Consider the following 18900-nt stretch of genomic DNA (forward strand, 5'->3'; position numbering starts at 1 on the left):
TACGAACTTTGGTTCATGAGCAGACCTTGATTAGGATTATGATTGGTGCTGCCATCAATTCTTTCGCGGAATTTTGAAGAACTATCAACTATCCCTTACAAAAATGGAGTCGTCGTCTCGTGAGATGTGAGGGAAGTCCTGTTCGACCGTATTTTTGCGATTACTAATTTACGTGTAAGTAAACACTAATTTAAGACATTCATTGTGTTTCTCCAAACCCCAGTCATTGTTTTTATTACAAACAGTGTCGGTAAATTGCCGTTTCTTTCATTAAATTAAGGGAGAGACTGCACGCATTTGGTCATTTCATAGTGGCACTAATCTAAAGAATACTGCGTTTGTTGGTTTGTTTATTCTAATTCAATAATTTTAAAGAATTCATAATGTTTTTGCAGGATTAATAAATTTGATTTAATATATCTTCGGTTACGGTTTTTTATTATGTAATTCTTAAAACTACAAATCACGTTTTTAATGATTTTAACACCGGATCGTGGAGTCATATTTTACATACTTTTAGTTGGTATTTTTATGACGAAAAAATAAACAATACCTACCTTTCTATCTCGCCAAAAGTAGTAGGTATGTGCAAAAATGAAAATATAGTAGTATATATATAATTATTGGATCAAGTTGGTGTAACGTTTTGCGTGGGTATATATATTATAAACAAAATCATCAATAACTCTCCTGTAATAATTCAAGTTTACGTTTGTTCATGTAAAAAAAATTAATGTCATTTCAGTATTTTTTTAATTTCTTTTCCAATTTACCCATGTATGATACACATATAATATTTCTTGCTGATTTACAGATTTCAACATTTTGACCACATTATTAACAAGAAATAAATACTCCTTTTACAATTCTGTTATGTTATATTATTTTATTTTGTGTTGATGTTTCGCGCTGGAAATATCTTAAATGGTGAAACGGCTGCCATTGAAATAAAAAATATATATAAAATGAAACCAGTATTTTTTGATGTTTGGTGAATATAGTTTTTAATAATCCAATATTAAATCTAAAAACTCATGCCTCTTAAATTTTTTAGGTTATAGTTACATGAATCCATATATGTTGTGACACTGAAACAGTGTTGTTTGAAGGCAGTGGCCTTGCCCCGTGTTTAAGATGTTTTCCTCTAACCCTTATCCGCACTTAATGGTGCATAGGGTATCATATTGATGCAGTGCTATCTTTACACTAATTATGTGATTAAATGATTATCTTTATGATTAAACAATACAAAATACTTTCCAACATAACTGCATTAAAAATAAATTAATCCAGTGTTCACCATGACTTTTTGCCACATGAAGATCAAAATCACAAAAACAAATAAGATCAAAAATTATTCATAGGTTTTCATGGCCGTTAATAACGCAAGGAACAGCATATGGCAGCGTCAGATAAAACTAATTGCAGAAATACGTTGATAATGAACACTGGACAAACAGTATATATATATGCTGATGGTCCATTCAATGTCGGATAATGTGCAGATAGTTCAAAATGTTTTATATTACTTTAGATATAATAACCCTTCCCCCCCTGTCTACATGGAAAGTGACTATCGAACGTCTAACTGACATGGAGATGTATTTCTTTAGTCACTCGTTATGAGATACACAGAATTGCCATAAAGTGTTCAGATGAGACATATGGACGGTCACTTTCTATTTAAATTTACATAAGTGACACAAGCTTATGTATTATCGTGATTAAAAATCTGTCATGAATTATTTTCAATAATCTATTTTGAAATTCTTAGGTGATGTTACAAACTTGTCTCCTTGTGAAAACAAGATGACTAAACAAAATGGAAAAATTCAACGCAGTAAAATTAAATCTGGAGTCTTCCCATCGACAACGGAATCGGGTCAGATGGAAGATGTTGAAGATAGGCCCATACCAGACTTGTCGATACTTAGGAAATCCATAAAGACCAGTATAACAGGCTTTGCCGAAGCCTGCAAAGTATTTGATGATGGTACAGAAGAGGTAATGTTTTTTGCCATTGGTGATTCTAAAATGATATTGTGTGACCTTTGAAAACAAGCTTTTGCATACATTGAACTATCTGGTGATTTCACTGGGAATAAATTATGTATTTTATAAGATTTATTTGCACATAATGTCATATAGTACATAATGTCATCACAATGGGTCTGTGTCTCTTAGATTAGGCATGCCATATTTGTTTAGTTTAAGGCATCAATACCATGTTTCTCAGTCACTTTGGATTTTATAATTGAAAAAATTAATATTTAAAACTATGGATAAAACCTTTGTTTTAAATTTTTACATGAAATTACTCGGAATCATAAAAATATGTACAGTAAAACCTCTATCTATCGTTCCTCGAATAATTGTTTTCCCGGATGTGTCGTTTATTTCTTCTACCCCGGATTCATTTCATACAAAAATAGATCGCATTGATCGTTTCTCTATCATCATTTTATTGCATTCATCGTTTGAATTACGCTCCAAATTTGATATTTTTGTTTGTGTTTTTTTTTACATTCTTTCCAATTTTGTTACATATGACGGATATAACACAAGAGGTCGATATTAATGAAGAGGAGCCTCTGCCTGTACCTTCATTTTCAGAAGCATGCACACTATTTGAAAGATTGAAAAATTTCTACTACGCACATTCAATAACTTATGCCAAAAAATATATATATATATATACAAAGCTGAAAATATACTGTTGACTTAAAAATAAAACAGTTACAAACAAGTGTTGGAAATAAAACAGTGAAAAAACTAATGTCGATCATAGATTATTTACAATGCAATAAACTTAAATCTTTTTTTGGTTCTCTTTAGCTATGCATTTTTTTTTAAAGAAGTACATTTATTTGCATCTGAAACTTGTATTCTTCTTAGAATTTTAACCTACCAATGGTAATGCATGCTAGATTGGGAGGACGGTATCATTACTCGATCGTATCTCCTTGTGTATCGACCTCTTAATCTCGCATTCATTGTTTTCCCGCATTTATTGTTTTCCCGCATTCATAGTTTATTTCGATAGGTCCCTTTAAAAACGATAGATAGAGGTTTCACTGTATATAAAATTCAGCAAATTAAAAAGGTTATCCCCACTTTATGAAAAGGCCCTATTGCATTGACACTATAATTATTGATACATGTATTTATATGGTACATGTAGAAATTTGGCACAATACAAATGCTATATCAACACATCCAAGTAAAGGGAAGCCATGTCCTCTTGTCATTCTGCACCTAGGCCACTATGTTTTGGATTTGTTATTCAGCTGGAACTTCACATAATACACTTGGACCTCGTATAACACGGTTTCATATAACACGGATGTATAAATTGTGGCATATTTTTTGTATACACATGTGTTGTACACGCTTTTTATAACACGGTTTCAGAAAAATAAATGAATGTTTGTTATTAAAAAAATAAAGTACATATTCATGTAAACTATCTTTTTTTTTTTTTTGGAATGCAAACCCTAATTTTGTATGAACTTCAAACCTTGTATAAAACGGGTTTTTGTGGAACCATATAACTGTGTTATACAAGGCGTAGTTTAATATTTATAATGAATTTGTATTTTTTTATAGATAAAGCAGCTTCTTTCGGCAGAATGTGATGTGATATATGAATGTCGAGTTTGCCGTAACTTGTTTAGGAGTTTAGCAAATTTTATATCACATAAAAGAGTATATTGCCACCAAAAATTTAATAGTTCATTACATGCACATTTCATCAACAACAGATTTCTCGTAAGTATAAATACTTATATCCATATTTAAATCTCTGATCTCATCAAATCATTTCGCATATGTATCAAATCCTCTCCAGCGTTAAAAATGTTTACTCTGTTGCTGCAAACAATATGTTAATAAAACAATTTTATTCTTTCAATTTTCAATTCAACAAATTCAATGTTATTTCATTCAAACGAAATTCATCCTTGAGGTGTTTGATTTGTGTGTATAATTTTATATTTTACACTTGCCACCTAGCTTAACGAATTTTACGCAAGAAAATTATACTTGAAAAGCAAAATAATTCAAACAATAACTAAGAACAACATATTTGTGAACCAAAACACAAAATCAAACAATTTACAATTTTGTAATGTTTTGAAACTTAAAAAAATTGCCCTAAAAAAATGGTATAAAAATTCAACAGATATTTTCTGGTGTTGTCTAGTACAGTGTTCCGCAAACTTATTATATTCAAGGTACACCTGCCAAATTAAGAAATTTCAGAGGTTCTTATTACCATATTATGGTAACGTATTTAACATGTTATGTTTAATGCGAAACGTGAGCCTACTTAACTGAGCACAGGCAATCAAAATTTGGAGCAATTGTGTTATTTTCACAAAACTAGACTTTTCCGCAGCACACCAACTAGTCACCACGGTACACCGGTGTGCTGTGGCACACACTTTGCGGAACAATGCTCTAGTAAATATATTAAATAATTCACATAATAATGTCACCAAAACTAACTGACAGCAGATTACCAAACACCTCTTTCTTCGCAGATTTGCTTCTTCCACATCTATACATGCACACCGATTATGACTTTCGACTTGTTCTCCTTGTCGAGATGTTCAAACAATCTTAATACTTATTTTTGCTTGTAAATTGAAACCAAATGAGCACATGGTAAAGACTAAATTATAAATGGCAGCTGTTATTCATCAATATTTTCAGTTATTTGTTCTATTTTTTGCAGAAAGATGACATGATGATGATTATACAAAATGAGCAAGACTATCAAAACTTTCTCAAGAACAAAAATGCAGATATCTCTAATAATGACAAACACTTAAATGTTGATACTAGGAACAAAAAGTCCACAGCTAAGGATTTGACTTCAATAGTAGAAAGATTAGCATCCTTGAAAAATGAGTCTTTAGGTTCAAAAAATAAAGATAAAAATGAACAAATTCCTAAGAGGATTATCAAAATTCAATCCATTTCATCTGCTCCTAATGCTGTTTATCAAAATGTTTGTTCAACAAAACAAGATCTAGATGATTCAATCAAAGAACAGGTATCTATACTTTCTTACCTTGTATTTAGTGACTACCCAATACTGGGACGCGCGTTTTATTTTAGCACCGGAAGGAAAAGGTTAATATGTATGATTTTTTTTAAATTGCAGATGACTGAATTAGACAATATGATATCTTCGCGTGATGCGGGTGTTATAGGTCCAGATGGGAAATTGATAACGCCTTTAGATTACGATTCTTCTAAGAATATGGACACGGTTATACAAATAAGTGACGAGGAAGATGACACTTTGAGTCCCAAACTCGTTTGCAAAATATGTAATATTGACTTTTGTAAAAAATTTATAACAGTTAATTTTTCTATTTTCTTTTTAATTAAGTAAAAATTGTAATTTGCAGGTAAAATGAGATTTTCAACCCAAAAAACCTTCAAATTCCATACAAAGCACAAGCACACATCTAATAAGTTGGTATTCCCCTGTCCAGACTGTTCCGATACCTTTGCTAATGCGTGGGGCGTTTACAGACATTTATTTAAAGTTCACAGGTAACTTGGATTCACTTTTTATTTTAAGAATAAAAGTTTATATTTCCAGCTACCTATCATCTTATCTAATTTACAGAAAGAGCGCCGCATACATCAGAAAGCTCCGAGAATCCATACAAAATAAAGCATTTATCTTAGAAAATTCACCTAGTGACCAAAAAACTAAAGAGTCTTCCGAAGTTACCGAAACCATAAGTGAACAACATCGAATGGATCTTGAAAATCAGGTTTATTCCTTTTGTATTTCGTACTACATAGCATTGTACCTATTCCAATTTTGTGTTTTTATAAAAGAAAAATTATTTTCCATGACTGCTTAAGAAAAAAATATTTAACATGTAAAAATAAATTCATTTTGTAGAAAATAATAGCGCATTGAACATAATTATATATTCTTATAATATATTTTGCAATATAATATATCAAAAGTAAAAGATCTCACATATACTCGAGTTTATTCATGCAACAGATGTGAATTAATTAATGTGAATTAATGTTGATTTGGTTCTTGGGAAGATTGAGCCTAATTTGGCTCTGTGCCCACCAAAAATTTAATGCAAAATAATTGTAATACCTCAACGATGGCTGCTGCCCGTGTGTCACTTAAAAGATGCGGGCTTATTACTGTATTATCGATGATTAAAATAAAAATGGGAGTCGCAACTGATGTGTATTTGTTCAGGCCTGGATGGACAACTTGGAGGGCGATGGAGAAGTCCCCCGGTGCGGCGGGTGCGGGCGCCGATTCGAACGGCGCGCGGCACTCGCCTCCCATCGCCAGACTTGTCAGCTGCGCATCGCCGCCCAAAACCGCATCTCCTCCTCGCTGCAGCGCCGCGCCCAACGCGCCGCGCCCGCCCCCGCTCCCGACCCCGCCCCCGCCTTCGCCCCCGACCCCGCTCCCGCCGCCGCCGCCACTTCCCCCACCACCTCCGCCCCGCCCGTCAAAGCATTCAAGCCGGTTCCCAAATCCGGAGAGAAAACTATCGAAATCCAAATTAGGCGGGATTATAATAAAGGGTCTTCTGTCGGTACCGCTTCCCCTGGACCGGATGGATCGATCTCGACAGATAAAGGTGAGAATGCTGGTTTGTTAACCCCTAAAGATATCCCTAATAATGGCGTAAAAATTGCGAATGATGTCGAGACTGTGACAGACTGCGATGATGCATATGTTAACCCAGATACTTCCGCTTCTTTGGACAATGCAAATGACGTCAGTCATACAATGAGTAATGGCCTTCGCGGCGATGCGACCACCGAGGACGAGAAGAACTCGCCCGAAGTAGAGTCGATGTGTGTGGATGACGACGAACTTAACTACGAAGATATTGAAAGAATATGTCATTCGAATAGCGATCTCGCACAACCTGACGATGGTGAGGTAGATGTATCGTTCCAACCTTCGGGTGAGAATTCCACGAGCGAGGGAAAGAACGTTTCGACCGTGTCGACATCCATCGATCTGTCGACTGCCGACGTTGATAATGCGCCAATCGATGATTCTGACGAAGTGATGATCTCGGATGCGGCGTGTGATGATGATCGAGACAAGGAACTTAAGAACACCAGTGCTTTAGATGCTCAGATAGAGTCGGAATCCACGAAAAAATTATTTTGTAAAGATTGCGGTGTAACATTTCTGAATATCGTCACTTTTAGAAAACATATGGCCAAACATTACGATTGGAAAAGATTTAAGTGCAAGCTGTGTCATTTCAAAAGCTACAATAAGACCTGTTGTATTAACCACTTGAGATACCAGCACAAGCTTTCCTGCGATGCGAACCGCATAAGAACGTTTATTGCCGCACTCTCTCCCGCTGAGGCTCGTGCCGAAGAAACATCGGGCGGAAGCGGTGCTCGTGCTCCACTTAAAGAAACGTCCGAAGAATTTGCCGATGTTCATACCACCCAAATAGTTTGTCTTTCGGATGATGAAGATGTAAATGTGGGATACACAAATGAAATAGCTCCTGTAAAACCGTCTGAGGATGTCGCTTTGGAAATTTCACTGGATAATAATTCTAATACCGGGGAAAGCGAAAACGGTCCATCAATAAGTGATAAGAACTCCGTTTTACCCGTGACTAATGAAGGAATAACTAAAAAAAGAGGGAGACCAAAAAGCAGTGCCAAAGTTACCAAAAAAATGCGAATGAGTGCAGATTCCAAGTCCTCCAAGAGCAAGCGAACATCACTCTCTGAAGGTATTTTATTTGTTAGTCATTGCTATAAAGTTTCTTAAATAGTAAATATTTTCAACTTTGCCTTTAAATTAAATTTTCTTTGGATTATGTATAGAACTAATAGATGTACATATTATTTGATTCACCTTTTTTAACATTCATTAATTTTACCTGGATATTTTTTTTCAGATGATGAAATTTCTTCAGTTCTAAGCTCATCCGAAAATAGTATTCAAATTGTGGATGATGAACAGCTGTCAGTGGACTGTACACCGAAACCACCCTCAAGTTTAAAATCTAAGACGATCGCAATATCTAATTTCGACGCTATTAAATCTACGGCCAATTCCATTGAAAAAAAGCGCACTGAGAAAGGAAATGTAGAAAGAAATGTTAATAATGAACATACGGCATCATCTCCGTCTTGCACAGTTAAACGACCTATCCGTAACCGTGTTAAACCTTTAAATAAAGATTTCGAATATGACCTGTCCAATTTGTTGAAACTAGAAGCAGAAGCATATAAAGAATCTCATATGACACCGAATGTACCACAAAAAACTCAACTGAAACGGAAAACATTGTTACAGAACGAGAGCTCGGCTGCGGACCATCCGATAGAGACCGGGGCCTCGAAGGATCGGCCAATCGCAAAGTCCCCAATATCTGCCTCGAAAGACTACCACGGAGCCTTACGAGCCATCTCGCAGAAGGCCGTGGATCGTGGAAGAGCTCTCATGAAGCGTTCTCAGTCGGTCGCCATGCGGCGAGACCTCCCTCTCTTCATCCAGCGGCGAGCGCAACCCGCCTCCCCCTCGGTGCCGATATCTCCATCCAAAGGTTCCACGGAGACGACTCCGACAGTGATGAAACTGCCAATCAAGATCTTGAAATCCCTACCCACACTTTTGAAGACATCAGAAATATCATCTTCGGAGAAACCTCAGAAAACGGACACAGTAACATCCTCCGGTTCTCCGCCGACGGTATTGCAGATGGAAACGGACACCACAGTGCTACGGAAGCCTCCCCCCCTGAAGTTGATGGTGAGTCCCAAGTTGCGCGGTTGTAGCATATTGAAATCCAATCAATACAAAGGAAACGATGATAATTCCATAAAAAAAGATAAAGTCGTCATTTTGGATAGCATGTCGATGAATTTTATGGAAATAGAATCCAGTTCCGATACAACTGTGAAATCTGACGATGAAAATAGTGATACTTCAAATTTAGAAGATAAATCGACAGAGCAGACTGAAAGAAATTTAACTAGAAGTGACAAGGATATGTCTGAAAAACAAAACGATAATGTAGCCTCTCATGCAGTTAATTCCACAAGAGACATCAATAACGGTAAAGAAGTATTGGATGTGAAGAATCTGAAAAACAAGTTGGCCCATTACCTCATATTGAATAATTCTGAAGACTGTACCGAGGATGCAGTCGATCTGATAGTGCTCGAGGATTCTTCGCCAAACTCAAGCTTAGAAATGGACAAATCTGCTTGAAAATACTTGTTTAATATTTTCAAAATTCTGTGATATAGTTAGGTAAGATTTCACACTCGCGCATATGTAAGGAAATAGTGATGATGTAAATTATGGCTATTTTATCGCAACAGATCACATAATTGTCAACTGAAGTGATAAATCGTTGCACATAATGTATCGGGTTTACTTATATTATATTTGTACGTACATAGTACATCACATCTTAAAATATTGTAAAACTTAAGTATTATAAAATAACTTTTACCGATTATCATAAATTTTTGATAAAAATTGTTTCCAGTTTGATCCATACATAAATACAATACATAAATACCTACTATCAGTTTGTATAATTATTGTGTAATCACAAGTGGTGCAAATTCGTCTTTCCTTTTAGTTTATTTACCGTTTAATTTAGTTTGCAATCAGACTGTAGAGTATATACAACGCTATTGTAAATGAATAATCCTACTACCTCATGCAGCAAATGGCTTGTTTATACTATTTTGTTTTATAGACTGAATATTCACGTTACCATATGTGCAAAGGGGAATGTTTATATCTGCAATTTATAAATCAAAACAATACTGCCGTGCAGCGGTTAGCGGAGAGCTTTAGAGCGTAAAGTAAGAACATGTTATAGGTATTTGAGAAAAGCACGTAAAAAGTTGATACTAAACCATTATATCAAAATTGTTTTCGTGCTTTGCATTCTACCCTACAAAATTATCATCATACATGTGCCTGTTACATGTTACTGCTCTTATCGCGCCATTGGAGCGCTCCAATGGCTGCATGGCAGAATAGCAATTGATCATTCAACAGAGGCTACTATTTCCAAAGTGAACTTATTCCGCAAGTGTTGTTGCCCACCAATCGCAAAGTAAATTCAACAATTATTTTCAATGGAACTTTATTAACAGCAGACTAATATTGCATTGTTAAAACTACAATTCTTCTTCTGACTCTTATCCAAACCCACTAGTACACGTGGCATTGCATTCGATGGATGTAGTGTAAGGTAAAGTTATCATCTCAGCACTTCAGGTACTAGTTCAAAATAAAATTAAATAAATTAACTTTATCTAGAACCTCAAACTCGCTAACCAATAGACTTTACAGACATTCTAACTTAATTGACAACCAATAAAATAATATATTCTCTTAAAGTAGCAAAAAATAATTTAATATTACAAAGGATGCGTTTGCACTTGCTACAAATACCGACTTTCACCCACCCTTATTCCTCATTGTGCCCCTAAGTTGAGAAATGATGCTCTAAAGCAGGGGTGATGAACCTTTCCATTTCTGAAGGCCACATTAATTTATCTGATACAATATAAGGCTGCGTTTGTAAAAAAATTCAAGTCAATCCATCAACTGCTTTTCGAGTTTTGCAGACACTAACATTTGGGAGCTAAATTTTAATGTAGAAAGATTGAATAATTGGCACAAGTGGAAAGGCTGTATCGGAGTAGCCAAGAGGCCGCAAGTTCCCCGTCCCTGCCCTAAAGATTTCATAGAAACTTTTTGCCATAGTTATGTAACTAACTAACCATAATAATAATAATAATAGTTAATATAACTAACTAACCATCACGACTCTCACCGCAGGGGTAGGGCAAAGGCAATAGAACGCCACACCACTCTGTCTTTGCAAATATTCTTCACCTCTTTTCCACATTCATGCATCTCATATATACCCCCTTATTCCAAGTCCTGAACTCACCATTCTCAGGTATTTGAAATACTTGATCACGTTAAATTTTCCTCGGTCTTCCTTTGTTCCTTTTTCCAACTAAATTGGCCTCATAAATTTGTTTTACTGTTCTTTCCTCACTCGTTTGTTCCACGTATCCAAACAATCTTAACATGTCTTTCTTGATTTTATAAATAATGCTCATCTCAGCCCTGCATTCTTTCTTTATTTCACCATTTGAACATAAATCGTACATGGTTTTGCCACACATTCGTCTGAGCGATCGCATTTTGACTGGATTCAGTCTTCTTGCTTAACTTCCATACATAAGGGCCAGGACAGAGTTGTGCCATGGTTATTGATATCATTTAAGAATTATAAAATATGTAGTTCACTTTGGAAATAATATACACAAATAATGTAAAATTGACTATTAAGTGCCAAAAATGTGCATAAATGGAAAGAGACATTGCATTCTTCGAATAAACCTATGTTATTTTAAAGTTCAGTTTGCTAACAATCCACATTTTTGTATACCTATGTTTACTCTGGTTATTTTTCTAAACAACGCTACCTGAGGAATATTTATAGATATTTTTCAATTTTGCACTTTTGATCACGAAATCTAGTTTTGTTAACAAATCAATCATCATTTTATAAATATCTTCAATTATGTTCTAAAGTGTTTCGACTCCATCTTTTATTTTTCAAAGGTCAACTGAGAATTATTTTCTCGTTATTTTCCTATTCATTTTATACTAAAATAATAGGAAACTTATCATTTTCTTTTTTTTAAAAACAGATTTTTAAATTAATAATAAATAAATAAGTATTTTTAGGTGTCGTATTAACGCCTATGATGTTTTTAAGTTTTTATTGAACAAGCTCCCAAAAAGCTGCTTTGTAAGACTAGTTAATATGACCTGCATATAGGTTGTAGTGTCTTTTGCAAGTAGACATATCCACTCTTTGAAGAGGGTTTAAATGGGACATGTGATGTCGCGGTCTTAAAATTAGTAAAAATAGTTGTTTTTTTTTTGCACAGTTAAAAAACATTTTCCATTTAAAAAAAATATTAATTTTGCTAACTATGCATAAGAAAATACTTTTTTTTTCAATCCAATTTTCGGTAAACTAAACTCCTAAATGTAGATTTCACTTAAATATAAGTTTAAATCCAACCGACTGCGCAAATAATAGCTACGTAACCATTCAATCCATTTTTTGGGTGATTGACTACCAAACAGTATGGTAGTTTGTCCACTACACGGAATTTAACCGTCCGGCACGTCGGTTAGCGTTTTAAAACGATGATTGGCTTGGATTGGCTTGTGCTTTTATCCATCTTTCTTCGGATCGGAGCCCTTAATCGGTGCGTGAACACGTTACGCGTAAATTTGATCACGCTAAACTGTCATAATCGCTTTCATTTTTCAAAACCGGACTGTCAGACGGTAAAATTCCGGGTGGTGGACAAGCACTCTATGAGTTTGACATTTCAAGTACATTGTATAAATATGTATATCTTTGAAAAAAAAATATCTAAACGATCCAATAATTCATTTAAAATGTATAGTTTTGATACTAGTTTTAAATTAAAATGTTTTACGACAAGAAATAATTTATTCACAATTCGACTTTTGTAGTACAAATCGAAATATATCTCCTCAATTAACATGATTATCTAGGTAAATATCTTCTTACCCATATCTGCACCGATTGGTGTACAGGGCACTGCATCGTGAAGATGCAGTGTCATCTTGATGGTTAAATATGTGATGTGTGCAGCACTTAGTCCAGGTTGATATTTTATAAATATTGAACTGAAAAATCACTTATATTTATTTTGACCCCCATGGGAATTTCAATGGTCTCTAGCATCGCAGCCAAACAAGCTACCAACTACATTATGGAGCTACATATAGCACACACAACAGCAAAACTTCTGTGAGACATGAGAAAAAAAAACTGTTATTTCTTACCTCAGTGGGCTACGAAAACAAAAGTTTATGAAAAAGTCTCCAGTACCAGTTGAATAGGTAATTTTGTTATAGGGAGATTAAAATCGACCAACAAATTGTTTTTTTTTCATATGTTGATTCGGCAGTCACTTTGTCGGAAAATCTATCCATTTTTAATTTAAGTTTTACTTAGTAAATACCATTATTTATTAAAATCCATTGTGACACTTGTTTCGATGCATTCTGCATCATTTTCAAACACCGTATGTACATTTGACTGTGATGCAGAATGCATCGAAACACATGTAACAATAGATTTTAAAAAATAATGGTATTTACTAAGTAAAATTTTTTATTTTTACTGATATTAAATCACAGCAAATCTTGGATGATCTCAAGCTATTAAAACCATGTGAAAACACAAGTGCTTTTTTGCTTTCCAGAATTTGTATTTTGTCTCAATGTTATGGCAAAGTTTGCATACAAAATATGCTAGATACATTTAAAAATGAGTAAATCTTTTCTTGTCTTATCTTTAATTGTTTTTTCATACATTATATAATTAAAATGTTTTCAGTAGATGATTGAAACACCTGATTTTATTTGTTGTATTGAAATACCTTAGTTTGGTATTGTTAAGCAGTTTACTTTATGTTCGGTTATTTTTTCTTTAACGAGCTTAACAAAGATAAACTACATATTTTTTTCCTTGTAAAAGTACCCGTAAAACTTTTTAGATATTGATATAAATTTGATATATTACATCTGTGTATAATTATTATGCCGTTTCTTATTACTAAGTACCTAACTATTATTTAATTATATGTATTTGAAAAATTTTATAACCCGTTGTTATTTTTTTATTATTTCTCAACCTATTAACCACAGATGGCTCCAATGAACTAACATTTACAGTGTCATGAGATTAATGATATATGTAGGAGTTTGAGTAGTGTGGTTGTAAATCATGGGTGAAATGGTGAATGTTGCACGTGTGTAAAGTGATTACATTGCTTAACTTAACGCCCTATAAATACCCAAGCTTTTATATCCTTTCTTCATCCATTTTGAGATGTTGAAAATGTGATATATGTACAAGCAGTTTCATAGAAAATGACAAATTTAAATATTAAAAATACAGGAATCACATCCTAAAGAATTATGCATTATGAACAAAATGGACGTGTTGATTGGAGAGTAACCAAAAGAAATAGCTGGCGTGGAGTGCAAATCTGCTTACTCCTCAAGTATCCTTTGTAAATTTTTCTCTCTCAAGCCAAGGTCCAAAATTCCTCCATGAATATTATCTACGAAGCTAAATTATGTCATAGTGGGCAAATTGGGCCACCTAGGAGAAAGTGGATGGATTAAAGCCATATGTATAATATTTTGAGTAGGTAGTAGACTTTCAGATTTCTATCCACCCAATCAAGATTTTTATTAATTTCACCCCCGTAACCTGTAGCGCTGAACTAAGGATAAACACTAGTTAACTAGCTGCAAGATGGTCGGACCAAAACAGTCTTGAACCAGTAGACCGAAGGAATTTATATATCCATATTATAAACCAATAATAATAATAAATTGTGTTACAGAATTTTCAAAATTAAATTGAAAAGTTAAGAGAATATATCCTACGATAAACACATACCATTTTAATTTAAACTTAATTTACATCTTTCTTAAATATCCTTTAACTCTTACCACTCTGTAGGCCAGACATTCTGGCCCGTATGATTTTAGTAGGCAGTTCCGTGGGCCACAATGTCTGGCCTGGCTCAGGTATAACTTTAATCACTGATTTCTCTGTCACCAATTATATTCTACCAAAAAATATTTCAGATAAATACAGTTAATCTTAATTAACATGGAATTGCCAGAGTGTCCCAAAATTAGGAAACCAAAATATTTATTATAATGGTAGAAAAACGTCGCATTTTTTTTTATCAGAGTAGCTTATTAGTTATGAGAAAAAATGGTCAGAGTGGAAGGTTAAAACCATTGCGGTGTTTCAATTAGAATGTTCAGATACAGCGCATCTTTTTTTTGCAACCTCACCCCTCAAGCCACATCCAACTACATGCACGGATATCACTCACCAGTGAATATGTTGCTATGCCCGGCGATCAAGGTTTGCACAAGCATAATACCTATATTGGAAAGCTTACAGATGTGCGATGTGTTCGCACTACGTGTTCTCTAATGCAGGGCTGTCCAAACCAGATACGATCCCGGGCCAATCTAAATAACTAAATTGATTGGAGTACCACAGAAACATACATTATGACTTTTTAAAGAAAAAGTCAAAATATAGGGATGTCATCGTTTTATCATAATCAATTTGATTAGTTCGTAATCAATGTATCTTTTACAATTCAGTCAATATCAAGATTAATGTTTATTGTTGCCAAATGTGGTACGATTGTAAGTGGCTTATCTGACAGTAAAGACCTTTATTATACATTTTATAACAAATTTTAAAAACACATCACAGGTTGCACGAATTTAAGCCGCAGGCTGCGGGCAATGCTTTGGACAGCCCTGCTCTAATGCAATGGATGCCAGTGAATGCAAATATTCACATCTGTGAGTGAACTTCTCCACAAAGTCAGGGTTTTATTTTTAGAGTTTGCTGCTTTTGGCACTTTCACTCGCAGCCAGTGGTTTTTGTCAATTGGATGGGACAATCAATTGTTTGTATTTGTTGTAATTGTTTGGACTACTCTGACTTAAGCATTTCCCTCAAATAACACATTATTTGAGGGAAATGCTTAAGCGTCTTTTACATATTGTTGGTAAAGCGAGAGACGCTTATAAGCGTTCTATTTGCTTACTTTTAGTGGAGCACGAGACGCCAAAAAACATTGCAGATTGGAATTGGGTTACTTGTGATTAGTAAACGACCCTAATTAGTGTACTAATTAGCCCGACAGGACTGTGGTGACAGCGAGAGATAAATTATTTATTTTCAATCTATTCTGGGTTGCATTTGGAGAAAATAATTAAAAAAGCGTATTATATATTAATGTTTATATATATTTGGTACTAATAATAACAATGGCATGATTAAGATGAAGTTATGTGGACTTGGCGAGCGTCTCGGCCTTGGCCACCACCTCCTCGACGGGCCCCACCATGTAGAAGGCCACCTCGGGCAAGTGGTCGAGCTCCCCGTTGAGGATCTTGGTGAAGCCCTTGATGGTCTCCTCCAGAGGCACGAGCTTGCCCGCGTGGCCCGTGAACACCTCGGCCACCTGGAAAGGCTGGCTGAGGAAGCGCTGGATCTTGCGTGCGCGGGCCACCGTCAGCTTGTCCTCCTCGGACAGCTCGTCCATGCCCAGGATAGCGATGATGTCCTGCAGAGACTTGTAGTCCTGCAGGATCTTCTGCACGCCTCGAGCGATGTTGTAGTGCTCGGCGCCGATGATGTTGGGGTCCATGATACGAGAGGTGGAGTCTAGAGGGTCCACGGCGGGGTAGATACCCAGCTCGGCGATGGCTCTCGACAGCACGGTAGTGGCGTCCAAGTGAGCGAAGGTGGTGGCGGGCGCGGGATCCGTCAGATCGTCGGCCGGCACGTAGATGGCCTGCACCGAGGTGATGGAGCCCTTCTTGGTGGTGGTGATGCGCTCCTGCATGGTACCCATGTCGGTGGCCAGAGTGGGCTGGTAGCCCACGGCCGACGGGATGCGACCCAGCAGAGCCGACACTTCCGAGCCGGCCTGAGTGAAACGGAAGATGTTGTCGATGAACAGCAGCACATCCTGGCCTTCCTGGTCGCGGAAGTACTCGGCCACCGTGAGCCCCGTGAGCGCCACTCGAGCGCGCGCGCCCGGCGGCTCGTTCATCTGCCCGTACACCAGCGCTACCTTGGATGTCTTGTCCTTGAGCGAGATCACACCCGACTCGATCATCTCGTGATACAGATCGTTACCCTCGCGCGTGCGCTCTCCCACGCCGGCGAACACGGAGTACCCACCGTGCGCCTTGGCCACGTTGTTGATGAGCTCCATGATGAGTACGGTCTTGCCTACGCCGGCACCGCCGAACAGCCCGATCTTGCCTCCCTTGGCGTACGGAGCCAGCAGATCCACCACCTTGATGCCCGTCACCAGGATCTCCTGCTGCACGGACATCTCTACGAACTCGGGAGCCTCCGCGTGAATGGCGGCCGTCTTGTCCGTGGGGATGGGGCCTCTCTCGTCGATGGGCTCCCCGATCACGTTGATGATGCGACCCAGAGTCTCGGCTCCCACGGGGATGCGGATCGGGTAGCCGGAGTCGTTGACGGCCTGGCCTCGCACCAGCCCCTCGGTACCGTCCATGGCGATGGTGCGGACGGTGTTCTCTCCCAGATGCTGCGCCACCTCCAGCACGAGGCGCGGCTTGCGCCCTTCCACCTCCAGCGCGTTCAGGATCGGCGGCAGGTTGTCGTCGAACTGCACGTCTACTACGGCGCCGATTACGGCGACCACTTTGCCCGAGCCGCCTTTCGGGGCCGCTTTAGCCGCATAGTTGCACTTACTGTTGACGGAGAATCCTGCGATCACCTTCCCCGCTTCATTTGCAAGCTTTTCTGCAGCAGATTTTGCAGATAAAAGGCCGCAGCCAACTCTACTCGCGGCACCCAACATGGCCGTTGTTATGTAATGCTAGATGAAAAAATATTACCTCATCGAGTTATTTTATTACCATATGATCAGGTACCTACCGATTAATTTCGGATTTTTGAAAATAATTTATACCTAGTTCACCATAAAATAATTATTATAATTGATTACTTGGAAATTATAATATTACAAAGGTAAACCAAGATTTTTTCAAAATACGGGTTTTGTTACAACTAAATAGTATGTCTTGCAACACCGGCGCTAAAGAGGGGGTGCTAAAAAAAGGTTTGATTTTTATATCCGTTCCAAAATCAGGGAGGCGCTGTCGTCTTATTTTTCGATACAGAACTATTATAAAAAATTAAATGACATTTTTTCAAATCGAAAAGCATTCCACAGGAAGGACTATGCCGTATACGTCATAAAACAAACGTCAAATACATAATCATGGTCTGTGGTCAAGTGTCATACTTTGTGATAAGTTTTTTTGAGTCGTTATTGAAAAAAAAATTGCAACGACATATTATAGCGAAATCAATTCATATCTACGAAACAACGTGGTTGGCAACATCATAATGTATTAGACACGGAAAGCCAGGTGACCTCCAAATCACAAAAAATGATAGTGACAGCGCTACACAGTAGGTACTGTAAATGCCGTCAAATTACAGTAAACCCCCCTATAACGTGGATATAGGTACCGCGTTAACGGAGGGAACGTTAAAGGTGGTCAATGTTTTAAATGTCTTATTTCAGTCGTTTCCGCTAGTTAAAACGTAAAAATACATTTTAAAATATTAGCCCCCTATAACGCGGTACCTATCTCAACATTGTAGGGGGGTTCACTGTATTTAAATCATAGCCATTAATGAAGCTATAAGTATAGAGCGGGCTTATCGTAGTCGTACAGGAGAAAATGACCAACTAACAAAACGTTAAATGTTCAGGAGGGCCATTTAAATCACTTTTGCTGGGCAAGAAAATAAACATCAATGCATTTATGTAGTCCTTTTTAACAAGTCAATATATTATACTTCCAAGTTTAAAATCCTTTGGGATTTTTCAGGGCAATATTAAGTAAGATATCAAATTGTCAAGAATCACGGTTTTGTAAAAAATGCACTTGGTCACTTTCTCCTGTATGACTACGTTATTCTTTACGGTTCTCAAATATTTTTAAAAGTTGCTGCTTATTTCTTTAAACCTCCACTCGTTTATGAGTGATTTTGTTTATATTTAGGTGCTAAAAATTAATAGCCAAAATTTATAAGTGTATTCAGCTATCATGAAGGATGAATAGAAACAAGTGAGAGAGAGAGAGAGTAAATATTCATTACTTTTCAGCACTGTACTCAGTTGTAAATTCATGTTTGGCCAAAAAAAAAT

The 18900-nt window shown here is 36.7% G+C and overlaps 1 protein-coding gene and 1 pseudogene across 2 annotated transcripts; one reads left to right on the plus strand and one right to left on the minus strand.

Annotated features, from left to right (window-relative positions):
• The first annotated feature begins 90 nt into the window (after positions 1–90).
• LOC148304390 (uncharacterized) lies at positions 91–9582 on the plus strand. Its single transcript, XM_088268390.1, has 9 exons — positions 91–174; positions 1775–2004; positions 3607–3768; positions 4736–5056; positions 5168–5336; positions 5418–5565; positions 5642–5792; positions 6248–7775; positions 7944–9582. Exons 2-9 carry the CDS (start codon positions 1810–1812, stop codon positions 9260–9262), a joined length of 3993 nt encoding a protein of 1330 aa, XP_088124516.1. The 5' UTR covers positions 91–174; positions 1775–1809; the 3' UTR covers positions 9263–9582.
• A 6337-nt stretch (positions 9583–15919) lies between these two features.
• LOC148304391 (ATP synthase subunit beta, mitochondrial pseudogene) lies at positions 15920–17568 on the minus strand (annotated as a pseudogene). Its single transcript, XR_015838353.1, has one exon. The product of XR_015838353.1 is annotated as an ATP synthase subunit beta, mitochondrial pseudogene (transcript).
• Positions 17569–18900: the final 1332 nt, after the last annotated feature.

This window comes from Brachycentrus maculatus, unplaced genomic scaffold, assembly GCF_059751285.1.
Source record: "Brachycentrus maculatus isolate JH-2025_06_01 unplaced genomic scaffold, ASM5975128v1 h1tg000322l, whole genome shotgun sequence".
In the NCBI taxonomy this organism is placed as follows: domain Eukaryota; kingdom Metazoa; phylum Arthropoda; class Insecta; order Trichoptera; family Brachycentridae; genus Brachycentrus; species Brachycentrus maculatus.

Bases quoted from the DNA above. Each gene is read 5' to 3' on its own strand.
- LOC148304390 (XM_088268390.1), top strand. From the start codon at position 1,810: ATGACTAAACAAAATGGAAAAATTCAACGCAGTAAAATTAAATCTGGA. The intron at 5,566-5,641 runs GTAACTTGGATT...TCTAATTTACAG, and splicing joins CATTTATTTAAAGTTCACAG to AAAGAGCGCCGCATACATCA. The intron at 7,776-7,943 runs GTATTTTATTTG...ATTTTTTTTCAG, and splicing joins GCGAACATCACTCTCTGAAG to ATGATGAAATTTCTTCAGTT.